At 42.0% G+C, this 23,687-nt stretch overlaps 1 protein-coding gene across 1 annotated transcript in view; it reads right to left on the bottom strand.

Moving 5' to 3' along the window:
* STOX2 (storkhead box 2) overlaps window positions 1–23,687 on the bottom strand; it is a 118,748-nt gene that overhangs the window by 32,291 nt on the left and 62,770 nt on the right. Inside the window, exon 2 of the mRNA XM_077814533.1 lies at window positions 1,264–1,416. Coding sequence (XP_077670659.1) covers window positions 1,264–1,416 — 153 coding nt within the window. The remainder of the gene's footprint in view (window positions 1–1,263; window positions 1,417–23,687) is intronic.

Below are 23,687 nucleotides of genomic sequence, written 5' to 3'. Positions count from 1 at the left end.
AGGGGAGTGGACTGGGGCTGTGTTGCTCCACTTCCCGCCGCTGCCGGTGAGCGCCTGTCAGGGGGCAAGGGATGTGGATGGGGTTGGAGCAGTCAGGTGACAGGAGCAGGGAGGTTGGGGTCCTGGGGGTGATTAGGGAAGGGGGTCTCTGGAGGGGGCAGTCAGGAAACAAGGAACAGGGGGGGCCAAAGCAAGTTAGATATAACACGGTCTCACCTATAATGTGGTGAGATTTTTTGTCTCCCGAGGACCGCATTATATCGGGGTAGAGGTGTATGTATCTTCTTACTATATGTTCCATTCTATGCATCCGATGATGAAGTGGGCTGTAGCTCAAAAAAACTTATGGTCTACTAAATTTGTTAGTCTCTAAGCTGCCACAAGTACTTCTGTTCTTTTTGCAAATACAGACTAACACGGCTGCTACTCTGAAAACCATCTACAACAGAGACTCTCGACAAGATTTGGGGCTTGTCGTGGATAACTAGCTAAACATGAGCTCTCAAGGTGATGGTGTGGCCAAAAAAAAGCAACCTTGGGATGCATAAACGGGAATCTTGAGTAGGAGTAGAGAGGCTATTTTACCTCTGTATTAGGCATTGGTATGACCACTACTGGAATACTGTGTCCAGTTCAGTTGTCCACAATTCAAGAAGGATGTTGATAAACTGGAGAGGGTTCAAAGAAGAGCCACGAGAATGATTAAAGGATTAGAAAACGTGCCTTATAATGACACACACAGAGTTTGATCTATTTAGCGTAACAAAAAGAAGAATAGGGGCTGACTTGATCACAGTCTAAGTACCTACATGGGGAATATATGAAAATAGGCTCTTCAGTCTAGCAGACAACAATATAACACAATCGAACGTCTGGAAGTTGAAGGTAGACAAATTCAGACTGAAAATAGGGTATAATTTTTTTTACAAGTGTGAGTGTTAACCACTGGAAGAATTTACCAAGGGTCCCAGTGGAGTCTCCATCCTGACAATTTTTAAATAAAGATTGGATGTTTTTCTAAAAGATATGTTCTAGGAATTATTTTGGGGAAGTTCTATGGCTTGTATTTTGCAGGAGGTCAGATTAGATCATCACAATGATCCCTTCTGGCTTTTGAATACATGAATAAGCAAAGCAGGTTATCTACCAAGCTTCCTTTTCTAAAGTAACAAAAATTGTAACCAACCTTTTACGAGGAATTCTTTGACTGTTACTTAAAAAATCCAGGTTCATATGATTAGTGATACATTAGTGCATGGTTACCTGGGAAGCAGGTTGTTAGGTGTTCCATTAGAGCTTCTTGTGTGACTTGTTTTCGCGCAGAGTTCATTGCAGAGATGGCCAAGCAAAGGATTTCCCCAAGTGGAATAAACTGTGACTGACTGATGGGAGACATATTGATTGGTGATACATCACCTGTAGAAAGACAGTAGACATTCAAGGAAGGCTTTCATTTAAACGTTGTTCACTGATCATATACAGAGATGTGTCCACTGCAATGTGCACAATTTTGTATAGTTTATATTGCTCTTGCGATAAAACCTTCAAAACTAGATCAACAACTTATTAGAGAAGTCAAAGACACAATACATTTTTGACATTGAAGGTATATTAAAATGTTCAGGAAATATTTTTGAAGAACAATCCAATACTTGAACCCAAAAAACCCAAACCCATTGCAGCTGCAGAACCCCAAGGCTGTATGTCCAAAGTGACAACTGTACACACAAGCATGAACTTGTGAATGCAATGGGTTCATACACATTTTTGCAGGCACAAGCACTGCTCTCTCTTTTCAAATCCTGGTTGTATGGGTCATCTAGAGTTTGTACTAGAGAGAATTTCGAATTTTTTAAAAATTGCAACAAAAATTAGAAAAAGAAAATTCTGCAAGTGATAATGAGCCATATTTTTAGCTTGCTGGCCAGCTATATTATACCCTCTGCTCAGTGGCACAAAAACATCAAATACCTAAAGAGTTAAAGAGCTCCTTCCTTGGTCTGCAGATGTAATGACTTTGCATGACTGTAGTTTAAAAAGAGAAATTTTGAAGTTTTGTTGAAGAAATATGAACAAGTACAGACAGTTGTGTTATCTGCTTTAGGTGAACTGTATTTTTACTTGCCAGGTTACTTATCCAATTAATTTTTCCCATGAAGTTTTTTAAATATATTTTATTAGCCAATACTTTAAGAGCACTGAACAACTTTTAAACTTAAAAGGTTACAGGATGAGAAACAATTTGATGAGATAAGTATATAGTACATACACATTTAAAGTCTGCTCTTTATCTCCTGTTTCAGTGGTAATAGTTCCCAGATGGTCCCAAAAGTACGGCAGTGCTTCCTACGTAACCAGTGAGAAAGCAGAAGGATTTGAGGTTTCCTTAACCATAACAGAATACTAAATAGTTACAACAGGCTAAAGAGTTGGTGTTAGGATTCTGATCAGCTTTGGACTACAGTTCAGGTCACAGACTGATCAATCACTGGGTTGCAGGTTTAGATTAAATGGCTTTGAAACTTCATGAGCTGTTCTCATGAGATTTCAGCGAATTTGAACAACTAGAATGCAGTTTTGGATCAGATCAGAAACCACATATATGGAAGTGGGTTCAAATCTATGAATTCAGATCCAAACCACTCCTGAAATTGAAAGGGATTAGATGTTCTGCATGTGGCCCCATTAATTTTAATTGTCTTGTTTTTTACTAAGCAGGTACAGTGTGCTCACACAGGGCTCACAAATGGAAAATCAAATGCATCTCATCTTAAACAATACTCAGAATTGTTGCACTGAGTATTTTGTAAAAAAGTTTTCATAATTGCTTTAGGTTAACCCTATGTGTAATATTTGTTTTTCAAATACGCCAGTTGCATATTCCGTTGCGCAGTAGGGACACATGAACAGAGATGCATTAAGGATTTAAAAAATCACACATACAAATATGGAAGTGGATTTAAAAATAAGTTTATTTATGCTGTATCTCTCTGGAACACTGTTGCCTACCACCTAAACAGGTCTTCATTCTGCAACTGGATATATGCTGGCAGACCTTAGAACCTATAGAGAGCCCCATTACCTTCAGTTGGACTCCTTGTAAGCACAAAGATCTGCCCCATGTATGTTTGACTTCAGCACTGGGGCCTTGAATTAGAAGCTCATTGGGACATTTTTGTTTTACCTGTCTGCAAAGTCACTGGGACATTACAAAGTAATAACCAACAGCAATCTGGAAGATGGTGGACATCTGATTAGGAAGAATAGTAGACAGGCTTACAAATGACAGGACGCAAAAACAGGTAGGCACAGCATTCCTAATTTTTTAAGAGGGGAAAAAACCTGAAGAGTTAATTATACTATTGTTAAGACAAACAAATATTTTATCTGTCAACAGGTAAAATTATGTATATAAACATATGAAGATAAAATCTTTAAAATCAATGAGACATAAATATAAGAAAGTAAGTGTTCAAATGTATCTAGATAATACTTAGTCCTGCCATGAGTGCAGGGGACTGGACTAGATGGCCTCTCAAGGTCCCTTCCAGTCCTATGATTCTACCTACAAAAATGAAATTGTATTGGAGAGAAGATGACATTGACCTAATTGGTCTCATACCTGAAAAGCATCAGAATTGGTATGTACACACACTCCAAAGGATTACAACTGGAACACGAGATCTTTCTTTTTAAATAAGCCACTTAACCTAAGGAATCATTAGGATTTAATAAATGATCCGTTACAATTTTTAATTAGTCTTCTGAAGGAAGAGATTGGATTCAGAATGTTGTGAATTGTATGTTTCAGTTGGCTGCATACTAGTCATCAAGTAGTAAAGTTATTTTAATTTTAGAAACACTTGGTGCTTCCTTTTTATGTCGAAATATCTGTGTATGCTGTGCATGAGAAACGGTTTTGTAAAGTATGCAAAGTGCAGACAAGGCCCTATAAGCCCCCATTTTCAAACGGCAAGTCTGCAAATATTGTTCTAAAATTGTGAGCTTAATTTGCACAATTAGTTACCACTAAAGCATCTGGAAATTGGGTTTTTTTATGTAAGCAAATCAGATACAATTTTCAACAGGAATCCATACACATTTTAAATTCAAAAGGAATGGCTGACATATATTAGTTTCGTAAAAGGCTATCATAATTCACTCCTTGCTAATCCCTTTGAGAGTTGGTTAACTTTGACATGGCAACCCTCATTCATCTTCACTGCTGTCAGAATTAATTCTATAGTTAAACCTACAGATGCCAATAAACCATCTACTGGAGATAATTTGCGATTCTTCAAACAGAGGAACAGAACATCTGTAAAACTTACAATAGACCTAGTAATAGAGAGCCACAGAGACCAGCACTTATGGAGGTACTAATTTGCCAAGTTTTATCTTAAACACCCTTGGGCTCTGGGAAGTTCCAAGTACTCTGTGGTTGAAGTTAAGTGAACAAATTCTTTGACGCACAGCAACAGAAAGTATCTTGTGTTTACAATTTAATTTAATATATTATCACCAATTATATGTGTAAATACCATTTAGCCTTTTGAATACAAGATTTACAACAAATCTTTTTAGGAAAGATCTGTTTTTAAAAAAAATCAAGTATTCTTTTCCTAAAACTTTTTTTTTTTGGTAGACCTCAACACTTTATAAAGGATTCAGCATATGGCTCCCATTAACTCAGTCTGATGCTTATTTCAAGCAGCTTTCTTTTGAAATCAAATTACTAGACTTGACTTTCAAATGTTTATGTTCAAAATTAAAAGGAAAATAGTGAAGCCCAGAAAGCGGCATTCATCAGCTGACTGTATGTTTTGTTAAAATACCATCAGCAGCTAGAAGTACATGGTTTCAATTCCATTTCAGTGGAAAGAAACAGTCAAACTTTATTAAAAAAAAAGAATGATAATAAAATCAAGTTTCCCGGTATTTTCTTATGTACTTCATAAGCATTTTGAAAATGTCTAAGCACCTAACAAGTAATTAATGGGATCTGGTCTCTCGTTGATGACAATGGGATTTACATAGATAATTACCCTTTTTAATGGGCGCTATTATTTAAAAATTAAGAGTCCAGTTATAAGTAAAATAAACACATGCTCTTAAATAGCATTTTTCTTCCATGGATCTCGAAGCACTTTACAGAGATGAATAAACATTATTATTCCTACTTTACAGATGAGACCCCACGGCACAAAGAGGTTAAGTGATTGCCCCAGGTTACACACAATCAGTAACAGAGTTGGAAATAAGAACCCATGCTTCAGTGTCCTATTCACCAGCTCTGCTATACACCATTTAATTCAGTATACCTGCTCCCTGTATGTCTGAATCTCATCTGTTTATTTTACTGACAAAAAATATTTTTTAGTAGAGATCACCTTATGACAAAATGTTATGAAAGACAAACCTAGACTGCATTCTGCTCTATGCATTAGCAACAAAACTGTCAGCTAAGTTCTGACAATAGAATCTTTATTACTGATTAAATGGTTAGAAAGAACAAAGTTTGACTTCCCGCTCTCTGTCTCAGTTTGCAGGGACAGCAGTTAGAAAAATCGTCTTTGATTTATAAATGGAGCCAATTCAATGCATCCATTGAGAGAGAAAAATATGAAAATACTACAATGTTTTTACAGAGTCACTTTTCAGAGTACAACCACACTTTATTAGAATTTATACACTTATTTCCTCACATATGGGGAAGAAACCCCCTAAGAGCACTTCTGCAGTGCAGTGAAATGTAAGAAGCCCAAATGTAACCAATTCCTCCCCTTCTCCCTGTCACTCAGAGCTCTTTAACCTTTTGTGGTACAGCAGTTTTCTCCAGATAAACTTTAAACATACGATTTTATTAAAAAGGAAATTTCAAGTTATGACATTACAGCCATTTCATGATATCTAACTACCACAGGGAGGGTTTGCATTAGAAATGCTTTAGATAGATTTCCATGCCAACAGACTGATATCTTCAGCACACGATTGTGACTTCACTATGGGATCAAGCAAAAGTAGAAGCTTGTTTGTGATAGTGGAAAAAGCTCTTCTTCGAACAAAAGATAGCTAACAGCAGCAGCTGGGGACAGAGAAAATTACAGACAGAAGAACAAACTCCTCATATAAATATTCTCTTTTCGAGCTTACCTAAAATCCCTTTTTGAAGGGACACATTTGCAAAACTACTTTTTGTGAGCCTAACTGGCGAATACTGGTGGATAAACTGAACAAGTTATGCATTTGACTGGGGTTGCATCCTCATTCCTAAATTTCAAGGTGAGTTCAATCATATTATTTCCAGAATAGCCCACATCATAGGCTAGCAAACAAACACTTAAAAACACCAATTCAAAACAACAATGTACAAGTGCATATCAAATTGCCACTTGAGGCTATATGGCACCTTTTAACCAGATTAAACAATCGTGAGAACTGGAAGAACATGCAGCTTCTGATAGCATTAAAAATGCTAGAAACATGAGATCTGTGATATATTAACATATAAATGAACATATGAGTCAACAGTGTAACACTGTTGCAAAAAAAGCAAACATCATTCTGGGATGCATTAGCAGGAGTATTGTAAGCAAGACACGAGAAGTAATTCTTCCACTCTACTCCACGCAGAGTAGAGCTCAACTGGAGTATTGTGTCTAGTTCTCGGTGCCACATTTCAGGAAAGATGTGGACAAATTGGAGAAAGTCCAGAGAAGAGCAACAAAAATGATTAAAGGTCTAGAAAACATGACCCCATGAGGGAAGATTGAAAAAATTGGGTTTGTTTAGTCTGGAGAAGAGAAGATAGAGAGGGTACATGATAACAGTTTTCAAGTACATAAAAGGTTGTTACAAGGAGGAGGAAGAAAAATTGTTGTTCTTTACCTCTGAGGATAGGACAAGAAGCAATGGGTTTAAATTGCAGCAAGGGCGGTGTAGGTTGGACATTAGAAAAACTTCCTGTCAGAGTGGCTAAGCACTGGAATAAATTGCCTAGGGAGGTAATAGAATCTCCATCATTGGAGATTTTTAAGAGCAGGTAGGACAAACACTTATCAGGGATGGTCTAGATCAGGGGTTGGCAACCTTTCGGAAGTGGTGTGCCGAGTCTTCATTTATTCACTCTAATTTAAGGTTTCACGTGCCAGTAATACATTTTTAGAAGGTCTCTTTCCATAACTCTATAATATATAACTAACCTATTTTTGTATGTAAAGCAAGTAAGTTTTTTAAAATGTTTAAGAAGATTCATTTAAAATTAAATTAAAATGCAGAGCCCCCCCCCCGTGGCCAGGACCTGGGCAGTGTGAGTGCCACTGAAAATCAGCTTGCGTGCCGCCTTTGGCACGCGTGCCATAGGTTGCCTACCCCGATCTAGAGAATACTTAGTCCTGCCATGAGTGCAGGGGACTGGACTAGATGACCTCTCAAGGACCCTTCCAGTCCTATGATTCTATATTTTACTGACCACGACTGAAATTTAAAAAAATATGTAGTCTGCCAAGTCCCAACTAAACATACTTATTTATTTTTAATCACTTTTTCAGACTTACTTTACTGATATACACATAACATCAAAGTGTAGTATCAAAAGAAGACTGCAACTGGATACAAGAAAAACTTTTTAGAAAACAAACAAGCAATTTACCCTGGTTTAAGAGAAGGCTAAGCCTTATTTATGTACGTTTTAAAAGAGCACCCTAATAGTTGGTAAGAATTCCATTGACTCTAAAATAAAAAGATATCCCTACGCCTCTAATCAGTTTCACAGACAATGATGGTATAAGCCTCTATATGCTTGCTAGCACAATGGGATCCTGGTCCATGACTGGGGCTCTTAGGGTCTATGATAATAAAATAATAATAATTATTATTATAACAGAATCTTGCATGCATCTTACCAGCTAGTCAATTTTCCACCACTGAAAAAGTATGCACACCAAAACATACCTTCTTCTTATAGACACATGCCACTGTTTCATAATGCAACCCATACTGCAAGAATTCAACTATACGATATGACCATTCAAACTATTTTTGGCCTTGGGAACTACACAGAAATCCCAGTGCTGACCTACAGTATGACAAATATTTGCTTCATGTGTTAACGTTCTTAGGGTAGCTTTTGAATGCTGCTAGTGATTAACTCTGATTCAAGCATGTAAAATGACCTATTCCATCCTTTGGACCTGGTTAAAAATGACCCTGCAGATGTAACATACCAAATGTCAGTAACTTTGTTAATATGTCCTGAAGTGCACGCACACACACACTCAACACATTATGACAGAAATATTTCAATGTATTTTGCTTCATTCATTTACCATAGCCAGCTGACTCCTGACTCCCCAGTCTGTCCAAAGCTATGATCACAAAGCGTCTATGAAAATCTATGGGACTGTCCCAGAGAATATCAGGAAATTCCTTTTTTATAAAATATATATAGTGAGCTTTTAAAAAAGCTACCCAAACGATTTTTCAATTTCTTTTGCTGAATTACTATTTTATACTTTCAGCACACAATATGTTAAAAAGGGGATTTACCTGAACCCCTATGCTCCATTACAGTTCTACAGTAGCTGTGATGTCACAACATTGCCAGGGCATTACATCATAGTGGAATCTGCCTGGCTGCAGCAGAGATCAATGCCACAAGACCTGAATAAAAATAAAGCATGCTTTTAAATAATATGTTGAATGCTCATCTCTTACCAAAGCTACTGGGGGCCTCCAGACCATAAATGCTAATGCATTAACTGTGCGGGTCATCTTTAAGGAATTCTATAATACTTGAATCTTCCCATAATTTTGTACGAGAGAGAGAGAGAGATATAAACATTGCTAAGAACTAGGGGGGGGAATCTCTAAAGAGCTCTGCAAATATACCTCCTACTCAGTGTTATGAAAACACATCTTCAAAAAAATCTCTTCTTTCACCCTATATTAATGGAACAGTTGGAATCACACCCTACCACCACCCCCTGTTTTGAAGGCACTCACAGTCTTAGTAAAGCAACTCTCCACTGCAATGCCTCAGGATTCTGCAGTGTCACTCCTCTTCTGCCTGGTTCTCTGCAAAGTGAAGTCATAGGAATGGATCAGCCAACCTGCCTTTGCACTACCCTGCCCAGAATCCTTTGTGAACTGAAATGAGTCATCGTTCTGAGAAAAGCTACAGTTCGATGTTCCAAGGTTTCTCCGTATGTCTGTGCATGCTTCTTTGTCTTTGCAATGGAATGTCGCTGCTTTTGTAACAGTGCACCGCTGCACTGTACAAGAGTAACAAACCAGTCTCCTTACCAAGTGGGCAAAAAAGCCACTTACATGCATTAGCAGAGACGCGTTAAAGCTTTAACTCCTAGACAAGCTACAAAATTTACATCTAGCAGCATATATTCCTGATTTAATACAGACACATACATACACACAGCATTTATTTCTAAAATCACTTGCAATTTAGCTCACACACTTACCCGTGTTTATTATAATCACAAAAAAAAATTGCCTTCCTTTTCCATGTCTGAAGAAAGCTGCAGACCTATGTGTAATACAGATGGTTCTATTGTACACTGGATCAAAGTTGTGTAGCTGTGAACTGTTCGTCAAAAATTCATATTGGGGAACAAGTCCTTTCAAGCTTATGTCTTGTCATCCCATTCACCAGCTAGGTTCACAATAAAGCGAGTCCTGAAATCATGCCAACGAGCCAGCAGAAATCAAACTGCTCCAAGTGCCGAGAGCCAGCGGAGCTGCTGCTGCTTCTGCTGACAAAGAAGGTAACGTTCAGAATGAGGTCACTGTGTCAACATCTCACTCTCAATGTGAGGCTTCTGTTTGCTTGGTAAGTGCAGGCTAACTTAGGCTTTTTGGGGTGGAGAAGGGTACATTTATTAGCCTTGAAGAAATGTTTAAATTGTTTTAATTTGGGGGAAATTTTATATCCAACTGTGACTTGTCAAAGAGACAGAAACAATGCACAGGAAAAAGGAAAAACAAAACAAAGGCATTTTGATATGGGTTTTTCTTTAAAGGCATATTTTATTCTGCATAGAATACAGTGCCCTCACTTTAAAAGTACTTAGACTCACAGGTCCATAAAATCCTATAACACTATTCCTTGATCATCATCAGACCCCATCTACACTGCAGTTACAACTATGCAAGGTAACAGTACAAGACCAAGGTTAAGGTCTTATCAAGGCTTTATCTCAACTAGGAAAACAGGTGTTTGGATATTGTTTGAGTTAGCCATGTAAAGGTAGCTTATCCCACTGTAGATTCAGTTGAACACCTTTAAAATCATACCAGCTGATCGCGGCTCCCACTGACTGCAGTTCGCTGCTCCAGGCCAATAGGAGCTGCTGGAAGCAGCGGCCAGTACATCCCTCAGCCCGCGCAGCTTCCAGCAGCTCCCATTGGCCTGGAGCAGCGAACCGCGGCCACTGGGAGCCATGATTGGCCAAACCAGCGGATGCGGCAGATCAACAAACCGGCCGGCCCACCAGGGGCTTTCCCTGCACAAGTGGCAGAACAAGTTTGGGAACCACTGTGCTAGAGGAAAGCCTAGGGCCTACCCTGACCAACTAACCATTTTAAAGGCAGTAAACTGAATCTGCAGTAGATGCCTACTGGTTTTCCCAATGGAATTAGCTACCTAGAGGTAAATAATTTGATTAAACAACCAACCAATCCAAACATTCTTTTCCTAGTCTTGACAAGGCTCTATACTGTAGATTGTTGTAACCACAGTACCAGGTCATGTGACAACAGTGGTGTAAACTGGGTGTCTTGACACAACTGTAATTATAATGAAGTAGGGGCGTCAGAAGGTATTTGAAGCTCTAAGAACTATACTTTTGCCATACTTACACCCAGCCATTTTATACCTAAAAAAAAACAAAAAACAAAACCCTATCCTGTGGTACTTAGCCAGGAAAACATCCATTGATTTTAAGAGCCTTTTGCCTACTCAAGGGCTGCAGAATCAGGCTCAAAGTTTCTAAAAGACAGATTAATCCAACATGGCAAATTGAATTAAACATGTCCCCCAGAATCTTTGTGAAGAAATCTCTGCAGTTAATCCATCAAATCCACATCTATTTTCTGATAAATATTTTTTATATTTCTGAAAAAAAAAAGCTTACTGTGGGCACTCTTACAATGGAATTACAGCAGGACATACTGTAACAAAAACCACCAGAGCTTTTTCCTCTAGTTTTTTTTTTTAAACTCACAAATTACTATTTCAAAAGTTGAAAGGGACTGAAGATGAAGAACAAGACAAGATTGCCACCATTATTATTATTACAGCATGAGCTAAGAAAAGGAAAAGTCCACACAAAATAATATCTACTGAAGTCCAAATTAGTGAAGTGGTTCAATTATCACATTCCTCCGTCTCTGACATACACATAGGACAAAGTGATAAGCATTCAATAATAGCAGCAACAGCTGACAGTATGTATTAAATTGCCATTGTATGGCCATCTGCCATATCAGACGATGACATCATGACCGCTCGTTTTTTCTATTATGGCTGTATAGTCTGATCTGTAAGGAGCAAAGGTTGTGAACAGATGTCACGTAGGAATGTGTAGGCTCCCACTGAAGATTTGTCATGACATTTGGCCCTTTTTTCAATCAGTTTTTCTTGTCTATCATTCTCAAAGAGTTTACAACTTTTATTGATAGTTGCTCTCCATTCAGGTCTATCCGTGGTAATGTCTTCAAAGTTTTCATGAGTTCAGATTCTGTTTAAGCATGTCTTTGAAATATTTACGTTGACCAACCTTCCTGCACATTCTGAATTTCAGCTCACCACAGAGGACTTTTTTGGGGAGCGTATCATCATCCATTCAGGTAACGTGACCTGTCCATCTAAGCTGAGCTTTGATGATCATTGCCTCAGTGCTGGTTGGTGTTGTTTTTTCAAGGATGTTAATGTTTGACAAATTGTCTTGCCCGAGGAACTTTAGAATAGAGCGAAGACAGCACACGTGAAATTTTTCAAACTGCTTGATGCGTATGCAGTAAATTGTTTACATTTCACATCTGCATAAAAAGGGATGCTATCACTGCTGCACTGTATATCATCCATTTTGTTGGCTGTCTGATGATATGCTTGTTGAGTATCTTGTGGCAAAGTCTTCCAAAAGCCTGGCTTGCCTCTTGTATTCTGTTTGATATTTCCTGATCTCACATGAAACAGTACTGCCACTGTAAAGCAACTGACATTCTTTATTTTTGTAACATCAGTGCTGATATTTGGCTCAGTGGTGGTGATTGAAGGGACTGTTTGGAAAAAGACTTCAGGTTTTTTTCCAGGCTGGTGGTGAGTTCAAACTGTTTAGTTGCCTCTGGGACCACGTGAAGAATAAATTTTAGGTCACTTTCACTATGACTAGATGGAGCACAATCAACTCCAAAAAGACCTTCACACACAAGTTCCTCACGGATTTTTGTCTTTGCAGTAAGCTTTCAGAAACTAAAGAGACTTCCATCAGTTCAGTCCCTTACATATATGCCCTTTTGAAGGTTGTCAATTGCATAATGCAGAACGGCTGCAAAGAAGAGTTTAAAGAAGATCGATTCCAGCACAAGGCCTTGTTTCACACCATTGTACATGGGGAATGGGTTAGAGAGGCCACCATCTGAGAGTACTTGACCAGTCCTATCTTCATGGATTTGGCGTATGATGTTAACAAATCTATTTTGAGTTGTCTCCTCCCTGATGGTAGTCACCTACCCACATAACATGGAGCCTAAAGAAAAGAGTCCTTTGTTGATCTTTACCTTAACTTGTACAACACATCCTCCCAGGCCAGGGCTCTGAGATTTTATGGCCTTTATCACTGCCCTTCTATCACTACAGGAAACTCAGAGAAGAAAAGGAATATACTGGACTGTGCAAAGAGGAGAAAAATTAAAAGTTAAAAAACAGTGAAATATAATGGGAAGGTTACCATTATGGATGAGACAATTCAAAATAGATGTGTATCACTTCTACTGCATTCCTAAATTTTGAATACTTAACTCAGTTATCACACAGAATTGGAGTGAGGCACTGAAGAAATTCCAGCTCTTTTCTTATAACTTCTTTTTGGTCCCAGAGATTCCCAAATGGACTTGGTCACCTCATCCCCAGAGGGATGCTACCTGCTACATCATAACCCCTACATGCCCCCTCTTCCTCCCAGCATAAACCCCAGTCTCTCCCACCCACAGCCTCCTTATCTCTAGTTTGTTCCTGGACCCTGAGTTTCATTACTCGCTGCTAAGCTCTCCCGCTGAAGGCAACTATCAGTAACTGATATTAATATCTGATACACTTTGATAGCTACTATTTCATATCCAATAAGTCTGGAAAAACATCCCTACTTATCACATATCTAAAATGTGCCACACAAACAAAGGAAAAATAATTACCAATCCTACCTAACCCAAGGCAAAAAAAACAACCGATGCCTCGCGCACAAACAGTAACAACCTGGAACCATGTGAAGAAATGCTGAAGCATTAAGTTGTTAGTCTTAAATAGCAGAGTCTGAGCCCCGGTCTACACTAGGACTTTAGGTCGAATTTAGCAGCGTTAAATCGATGTAAACCTGCACCCGTCCACACGATGAAGCCCTTTAGTTCAACTTAAAGGGGTCTTAAAATCGATTTCCGTACTCCACCCCTCACAAGTAGATTAGCGCTTAAATCGGCCTTGCCGGGTCAAACTTGGGGTACTGTGGACACAATCCGACGGTATTGGCCTCCGGGAGCTATCCCAGAGTGCTCCATTGTGACCGCTCTGGACAGCACTCTCAACTCAGATGCACTGGCCAGGTAGACAGGAAAAGGCCTGCGAACTTTTGAATCTCATTTCCTGTTTGGCCAGCGTGGCAAGCTGCAGGTGACCATGCAGAGCTCATTAGCAGAGGTGACCATGATGGAGTCCCAGAATCGCAAAAGAACTCCAGCATGGACTGAACGGGAGGTACGGGATCTGATCGCTGTATGGGGAGAGGAATCCGTGCTATCAGAACTCCGTTCCAGTTTTCGAAATGCCAAAACCTTTGTCAAAATCTCCCAGGGTATGAAGGACAGAGGCCATAACAGGGATCCGAAGCAGTGCCACGTGAAACTTAAGGAGCTGAGGCAAGCCTACCAGAAAACCAGAGGGGCGAACGGCCGCTCCAGGTCAGAGCCCCAAACATGCTGCTTCTATGATGAGCTGCATGCCATTTTAGGGGGTTCAGCCACCACTACCCCAGCCGTGTTGTTTGACTCCTTCAATGGAGATGGAGGCAACACGGAAGCAGGTTTTGGGGATGAAGAAGAAGAAGAAGAAGAAGAAGATGATGAGGTTGTAGATAGCTCACAGCAAGCAAGCGGAGAAACCGGTTTTCCCGACAGCCAAGAACTGTTTCTCACCCTGGACCTGGAGCCAGTACCCCCCGAACCCACCCAAGGCTGCCTCCTGGATCCGGCAGGCGGAGAAGGGACCTCCGGTGAGTGTACCTTTTAAAGTACTATACATGGTTTAAAAGCAAGCATGTGAAAGGATTAATTTGCCCTGGCATTCGCGGCTCTCCTGGATGTACTCCCAAAGCCTTTGCAAAAGGTTTCTGGGGAGGGCAGCCTTATTGCGTCCTTCATGGTAGGACACTTTACCACTCCAGACCAGTAACATGTACTCGGGAATCATTGTACAACAAAACATTGCAGTGTATGTTTGCTGGCGTTCAAACAACATCCGTTCTTTATCTCTCTGTGTTATCCTCAGGAGAGTGAGATCTCATTCATGGTCTCCTGGTTGAAATAGGGTGCTTTTCTTCAGGGGACATTCAGAGGAGCCTGTTCCTGCTGAGCTGTTTGCCTGTGGCTAAACAGAAATGTTCCCCGCTGTTAGCCACAGGGAGGGGGGAGAGTTGAGGGGTAGCCACGCAGTGGGGGGAGGCAAAATGCGACCTTGTAACGAAAGCACATGTGCTATGTATGTAATCTTAACAGCAAGGTTTACCCTGAAAGACTGTAGCCACTGTTTTACAAAGTGTGTCTTTTTAAATACCGCTTTCCCTTTTTTTTTCTCCACCAGCTGCATGTTTTTCAAGGATCACAGGATCTTCTCCTTCCCAGAAGCTAGTGAAAATTAGAAAGAAAAAAAAACGCACTTGTGATGAAATGTTCTCTGAGCTCATGCTGTCCTCCCACACTGACAGAGCACAGACGAATGTGTGGAGGCAAATAACGTCAGAGTGCAGGAAAGCACAAAATGACTGGGAGGAGAGGTGGCGGGCTGAAGCTCAAATGTGGCGGCAGCGTGATGAGAGGAGGCAGGATTCAATGCTGAGGCTGCTGGAGGACCAAACCAGTATGCTCCAGTGTATGGTTGAGCTGCAGCAAAGGCAGCTGGAGCACAGACTACCACTACAGCCCCTGTGTAACCAACCGCCCTCCTCCCCAAGTTCTATAGCCTCCACACCCAGATGTCCAAGAATGCGGTGGGGGGGCCACCGGCCAACCAGCCACTCCGCCACAGAGGGTTGCCCAAAAAACAGAAGGCTGGCATTCAATAAATTTTAAAGTTGTAAACTTTTAAAGTGCTGTGTGGCATTTTCCTTCCCTCCTCCACCACCCCTCCTGGGCCACCTTGGTAGTCATCCCCCTATTTGTGTGATGAATGAATAAAGAATGCATGAATGTGAAGCAACAATGACTTTATTGCCTCTGCAAGCGGTGATCGGAGGGGAGGGTGGTTAGCTTACAGGGAAGTAGAGTGAACCAAGGGGCGGGGGGTTTCATCAAGGAGAAACAAACAGAACTTTCACACCGTAGCATGACCAGTCATGAAACTTGTTTTCAAAGCTTCTCTGATGTGTACCACGCCCTCCTGTGCTCTTCTAACCGCCCTGGTGTCTGGCTGCGCGTAACCAGCAGCCAGGCGATTTGCCTCAACCTCCCACCCCGCCATAAACGTCTCCCCCTTACTCTCACAGATATTGTGGAGCACACAGCAAGCAGTAATAACAGTGGGAATATTGGTTTCGCTGAGGTCTAACCGAGTCAGTAAACTGCGCCAGCGCGCCTTTAAACGTCCAAATGCACATTCTACCACCATTCTGCACTTGCTCAGCCTGTAGTTGAACAGTTCCTGACTACTGTCCAGGCTGCCTGTGTACGGCTTCATGAGCCATGGCATGAAGGGGTAGGCTGGGTCCCCAAGGATACATATAGGCATTTCAACGTCCCCAACAGTTATTTTCTGGCCTGGGAATAAAATCCCTTCCTGCAGCTTTTGAAACAGACCAGAGTTCCTGAAGATGCGAGCGTCACGTACCTTTCCCAGCCATCCCACGTTGATGTTGGTGAAATGTCCCTTGTGATCCACCAGGGCTTGCAGCACTATTGAAAAGTACCCCTTGCGGTTTATGTACTCGCCAGCTTGGTGCTCTGGTGCCAAGATAGGGATATGGGTTCGGTCTATGGCCCCACCACAGTTAGGGAATCCCATTGCAGCAAAGCCATCCACTATGACCTGCACATTTCCCAGGGTCACTACCATGATATCAGCAGATCTTTGATTGTGTGGGCTACTTGCATCACAGCAGCCCCAACAGTAGACTTGCCCACTCCAAACTGATTCCCAACTGACCGGTAGCTGTCTAGCGTTGCAAGCTTCCACAAGGCTATCGCCACTCGCTTCTCAACTGTGAGGGCTGCTCTCATCTTGGTATTCATGCGCTTCAGGGCAGGGGAAAACAAGTCACAAAGTTCCATGAAAGTGCCCTTACGCATGCGAAAGTTTCGCAGCCACTGGGAATCATCCCAGACCTGCAACACTATGCGGTCCCACCAGTCTGTGCTTGTTTCCCGAGCCCAGAATCGGCGTTCCACAGCATGAACCTGCCGCATCAGCACCATGATGCATGTATTGGCAGGGCCCATGCTTTCAGAGAAATCTGTGTCCATGTCCTGATCACTCACGTGACCGCGCTGACGTCGCCTCCTCGCCCGGTATCGCTCTGCCAGGTTCTGGTGCTGCATATACTGCTGGATAATGCGTGTGGTGTTTAATGTGCTCCTAATTGCCAAAGTGAGCTGAGCGGCCTCCATGCTTGCCTTGGTATGGCGTCCGCACTGAAAAAAGGCGCGGAACGATTGTCTGCCGTTGCTCTGACAGAGGGAGGGGCGACTGATGACACGGCTTACAGGGTTGGCTTCAGGGAGCTAAAATCAACAAAGGGGGTGGCTTTACATCAAGGAGTATTTCAGGCAGGACTTCACAGAGGGTTCCAATAAGAAATGGTGCACCTAAGTTATTGTTCTTATTGGAACAAGGAGGTTACAATGGAACTCTGATTGATACATGGCTAGATTTACCGTGCTGCACCTTCTCTGTGAGTGACTGCAGTGTGACCTAGAGGAATGAGTCCCCTAGACGGGGGATGGAAGGGGAAGCAAATGAGTACAAAACAAATCTGGTCTATTTCTTGTTTTGATCCACTCCATCTATCTTTTACATCTTTGGCTGGCAGCAGACGGTGCAGAAGGACTGCATGCCATCCACATCTCATGGCTGCCCGGCAGAAGATGATGCAATAGGACTGCTAGCAATCCGTATCGCCTGCCTGCTCACCATAAGACGGTTCAATAGGACTGACTGCAGGACTAAAGAGAATGACCTGGTCAAGTCACTCCAAATTTAGTCCCTGCGCCCATGTCTGCCCAGGCGCTCCTGGCCAACGTGGCCAGGAGCACCTCGGACATGACGAGGATGGCTACCAGTCGTACTGTACTGTCTGCTGCCACAAGGCAAGGGGTTGATGCTGCTGTGTAGCAATGCAGTACCACGTCTGCCAGCACCCAGGAGACATAGGGTGATGGTTACCTGAGCGGGCTCCATGCTTGCCGTGGTATGGCGTCTGCACAGGTAACTCAGGAAAAAAGGCGCGAAACGATCGTCTGCCCTTGCTTTCACAGAGGGAGGGAGGGAACGGGGCCTGACGATATGTACCCAGAACCACCTGCAACAATGTTTTAGCCCCATCAGAGTGCTCCATTGTGACTGCTCTGGACAGCACTCTCAACTCAGATGCATGATTGTTTGCCGTTGCTCTGACGCAGGGAGGGGCGACTGAGGACATGGCTTACAGGGTTGGCTTCAGGGAGCTAAAATCAACAAAGAGGTTGGCATCAAGGAGTATTTCAGGCAGGACTTCACGGAGGGTTCCAATAAGAAATGGTGCACCTAAGTTATTGTTCTTATTGGAACAAGGTGGTTAGTCTGGCCTCTGATTGATACATGGCTAGATTTACCTCACTGCACCTTCTCTGTGAGTGACTGCAGTGTGACCTAGAGGAATGAGTCCCCTAGACGGGGGAGGAGGGGGGAAGCAAATGAGTACAAAACAAATCTGGTCTATTTCTTGTTTTGATCCACTCCATCTATCTTTTACATCTTTGGCTGGCAGCAGACAGTGCAGAAGGACTGCATGCCATCCACATCTCATGGCTGCTCGGCAGAAGACGGTGCAACAGGACTGCTAGCCATCCTCATCTCTTGCCTGCCCGGCAGAAGATGGTGCAATATGACTGCTATCCATCCTCATCTCTTGCCTGCCCAGCAGAAGATGGTACAGTACGACTGCTAGCAATCCGTATTGCCTGCCTGCTCACCATAAGACGGTTCAATAGGACTGACTGCAGGACTAAAGAGAATGACCTGGTCAAGTCACTCCAAATTTAGTCCCTGCGCCCAAGTCTGCCCAGGCGCTCCTGGCCAATGTGGCCAGGAGCACCTCGGACATGACAAGGACGGCTACCAGTCATATTGCACCGTCTGCTGCCAGAAGGCAATGGATTGCTGCTACTGTGTAGCAATGCAGTACCGCGTCTGCCAGCACCCAGGATACTTAGGGTGATGGTTACCTGAGCGGGCTCCATGCTTGCCATGGTATGGCGTTTGCACAGGTAACTCAGGAAAGAAGGAGCGAAACGATTGTCTGCCCTTGCTTTCACGGAGGGAGGGAGGGAACGGGGGCCTGAGGATATGTACCCAGAACCACCCGCGACAATGTTTTAGCCCCATCAGGCATTGGGATCTCAACCCAGAATTCCAATGGGCAGCGGAGACTGCGGGAACTGTGGGATAGCTATCCACAGTGCAACGCTCCGGAAGTCGACTCTAGCCTCGGTACTGTGGAAGCACTCCGCCGAGTTAATGCACTTAATGCACTTAGAGCATTTTCTGTGGGGACACACACACTCGAATATATAAAACCGATTTCTAAAAAACCGACTTCTATAAATTTCGACCTTATTCCGTAGTGTAGACATATCCTGACAGAGAAAGGGGACACTTCTAGAAATGATTATTACCTCTCCTATGTTTCCTTGACCTCTAAGGGTATGTCTTCACAGCAAAGAAAAACCTGCGGCTGGCCTAGGATTGCCAACCCTCCAGCATTATTCTGGAGTCTCCAGGAATTAAAGATTAACCTTTAATTAAAGATGGTCATGTGATGAAACCTCCAGGAATACGTCCAACCAAAACTGGCAACCCTAGGCTGGCCTGTGCCAGCTGACTCGGGGTCGTGCCAACTGACTCAGGCTCACAGGACTCAGGCTGCGGGGCTGTTTCATTGCAGGGTAGACTTCCGAGTTTGGGCTGGAGCCCAGGCTCTAGGACTGGGCAGGATGGGAGGGTCCCAGAGCTCAGGCTCCAGTCCAAGACCAGAAGTCTACACAATGAAACAGCCTTGGCCACAGCCCAAGCCCGAATTGCCTGACATAGGCCAGTTGTGGGTTTTTCTTTGTTGTGTAGACATACCCTAATAGCTACTTCTCCAAACTCTAGATCATTGACAAGAACTAAGGAAGAGCTATTACAAAATATCCAAGGAATCCGCTAACAGCGTCCTCAACTTTGAGGGCAGAGAAAAGCAAAGCGGTGATCTGCATTGCTCAACAATGACCTCTACGGAGTGCTGAGCAACAGTACTGTTGATCTCCAAAAAGGATTCTGTCCATTTCTTTCAGTTGACAAAAAATGCAATGGAAGAGGGTTATAGGAATCATCTGAAGTCCGGAGAGGGTGAAGTGGGAGAGAAAGCAACACCAACAGAAAACAACCACTAATCTATACTATGCCAGGCTGATTTCGAACAGAAGTTTTATAAAGTACAACAAAAATATCCTTTTGTGAAAAATGTTGGAAACAAAATTAAACAAAATCATTGCAACAAAATGTATCGGCTGGCTTAGCCACACACTGTTCAGTGTCTAAGGTATTTCCACTTTGGTTTAGCCAGGACAGATTTTCAGTGCAGCTGGGGATGTTGCAACTAACAGAAAAGCAAGCCTGCTAGTGATTAAAATTCCTAAAGGTGAGGGATGCCCTGAATTATCAGGGAGAGGGCCCAAATGAAAAATCATTGCACTTCCATTTCTAATGACAGTGATAAGTATGGGAGAATTTTCAGCCAAAAGATGGGGCTGCAGTAGCTATAGCTTTAAAAACAAATAATGATGACCGATGAATAACTTCAATTCAAAAGGAGAGTCTGCTACACACCGTGAAAAGGATCCCCTTTATGTGCGTCCCATGGCATCACAGCAGCCTTTAACAGCCTAGTCTTTCCTACACATGAGAGAACTGATGAAAAAGCCAGGCATGGAATCAACTAAAATAGAGCCAAAGTAGTTTTAAAAAAATTAAAAAGGTTAGACACTCTGAAGTTTTAACAGTCAAGAGTTTATTAGGTCTTTTTTCCCCTCTGGGTGGAAGGAATAATTTTCATTTTGTCTGGAACTGATGCAAGAAAGAAGAGAGAGGAGCACTATAACACTTAGGGAAGCAATTCTGATAAATTATACTAAGTATTAGCTAATCTAGCATATTCTGCATCTATGGTCTACTGTTAGAGGAGGCAAGTCCACTGCTCATGTTGTCTTGTGACACACTAAAATCCCTCCATTTAAAATGTCCAGAGGCTTGAATCAATGACTGGACTGTGAACACAAGAAATGCTGTACTAGAACAGATCACTAGCTCACCTGCCCCAGTAAGCCTTCTCTGATGGTGGCCAAGCTGTTACAGAGGAAAATGCAAAAAAATCCAAAATGCACCTGGCCAACTGTGCAATAATGCACCATCGGAGGAAATGCTTTCCTGACCCCAACTGGGGATAAGTTAATTCCCGAAGATCCTCAAGGATAGGGAGCCCTCGTAATTTTTATCTCAAGTAATTACACAAACATATCAACATTAAAAAAATTAAACTACTTTCCTTGATAATATCTTGATCCAGGGAGCCCACACAAGTTAACTATACATTACATTAAATTAAATGTATTTCCTTCTACCTGTTTTACATATTTTGGTTTTTAATTTTATTGAACATTCACTTATTACCGTCAACTAAAACCTTTGACTTGCTTTCTATAATCATTATTTTATATAACATCATCCCTACTCACTCTTCTCCCTTTCAAACCTAATAGTTCCAGGAATCTGAAAAACTCTTTGTATGGGAAGCACTGAAACGGAAGGTGAGGCTGTGACTCTCCATGTCTGGAGAATAAGACAGAAAGTGTCAGGCTGTGTATCTACCCCGCTATACAGCATAATAGCCACTTACTTTTTTGCTACCTCTGAGTGTGGAACTGACATCTTCATCATTTTGACTATGGTTACCTAGACAATTTTCCTAATTCAGAACCCAATCAGTATGAACAAGCCGTTTAAATTCTTTTCAATGTACTTTATATGGTGCTGGCCTACACTGAAATTGTGTCGCCCAGTTACTTAGCTTTGTTAGATCTTCCTCAAATTTTTAAGGGTCCAGACTAACTTAAATAATTGTGGATTGGCAACAAGTGTTGCCACTGTACTATATGCTCCGTCTTTCAGATGTTTAATATATTTATTAACAAAACAATCTCAGTACTGATTCCCTCTGTGAACTACACCATCAACTCCTTCCAATGCTGAGCACTGTCCCTTTATTTCTATTTTTTGCTTTCTGTACTTCAACTAGATTTGACAGGACTTTCTCTCTCAGTCTTTCATTGAATAATACTATGCCTACAAAGCACTAGCCTGGAAGGTTATGTCTACACTGTACACTGAGTCTTGGCTCTGACACAGGTTTACGCCCAAGTCCCTCTTTCATCCACACATAAATCACTCTGATTCGGTGATCACTTAGTACTTGGATCCTAGGGCCATGCTAGTGGGACAGGTAAGAGACAGACTCAGGTCCAAAACCTGTCATCTTGCAGTGCAACACAGCTCAAGCTGCAGACCTGAGTCAGAAGGCCTGACTAGTGCATTATGGACGCCTTAGCAAAGCTGTGAGACCAGAGTCCAGCAACTGTACACCCAGGTGTACAATGCAGTCTGGACACTCAACACTGAGTCCACAAGCGTAGGTGCCACTGATGCAGGTTTACAGTACAGCGTAGACATACCCAAAAAAGTGTCCTCGCGCTCCTGGAGTGCCATTGTGACTAGCACCTGTGCAGGAGAAGATGAGTGTGTGGAGGGAAAATTTCTTGTGCTCTTAACCACCTGCTTAGGCTTAGTCACAATCTAGCCCATAGCTTCTTGGGAAGAAAAATACATATATATCTTCTAATAGTCTATTAGTCACTATTTTTTTTCCTAACTTTAAAAGAATTTAGAACATCAGTGCATAGAAGAGACAACAAAATAGAGCTGTTGATTTCATTAGGTACTGGGGCTGACCTCCATTTAAACCAAAGCTGAAACAGATGGCTGCAAACAAGAGAGGTTTCTGCGTGATTATCTGAACTACAAGCTGAGAGAACACCAATAGGTGCGCAGGAGCACTCAGTTCAGACACAGTCTGCTAGGAACGGAAGCAGTAAAGGGGGACACTATGGTACACATCCACTAGGAACAACAAAGAGTGATCGAATAACGAGTTTTAGTAAAATGTCATAGTATTAGAAATACAAACGCCAATGGGTATATTAGAATGCCTGGCATTAGGAGGAGAGCAATATAAAAATGACATTTATCCTGGCAAGAATCAATAGCATACAGTAAGTCCTGCCTATCAGCTATACAGAAAAGATAGGTGACTCATACCGAGCTGAGAGAATACTTTTGGGTGGAGAACACCATCTCACAGAGCCTGTATGATACATGAGAGAAAAAATAAACTCAAGAGGGTTATATTTATGATCTGTAAGATCATAGTGAGGTCAGAATGCTGAGAAGGATCAGAGAACACATACCGCAAATTTATATTAAAACAATAATAATAGGTACCTCCAGCTAATATAAAGTGGTTGTATGCCATGGCAGAACACGGTTGGAAGAACAATTGCTTGATCTAAAAAAATATATTCTTGAACATCTTATTCTTGAGCATAAAACAGGAAAAGCTACTGTTGATTTACACCTAAGTAACACATAAGAATTGGTTCAAGAAGTAGTGTGTGGAACTACTAAGAAATAGTAACCGTAACAGTAATCATATAATTAACATGATCAACATTCTCACAATGGAACGTAATCAGCGGCAGTGTTAACCCCCGGGACTTGACTGTACCTTTAAAACTCACAATCTGCACTGGGGCTAGCTGAGTGTCACCCTGCCAGACCAGGAGCTCCAGAATGCACAGTACCTTTCAGCAGCTCAGTACAGCATTGATTATACACAACCTTG

Source organism: Eretmochelys imbricata, chromosome 4, assembly GCF_965152235.1.
Source record: "Eretmochelys imbricata isolate rEreImb1 chromosome 4, rEreImb1.hap1, whole genome shotgun sequence".
NCBI lineage: Eukaryota > Metazoa > Chordata > Testudines > Cheloniidae > Eretmochelys > Eretmochelys imbricata.
The sequence above is the reverse complement of the archived record's forward strand: the minus strand, read 5'-3'. Positions and strand labels throughout refer to the sequence as shown.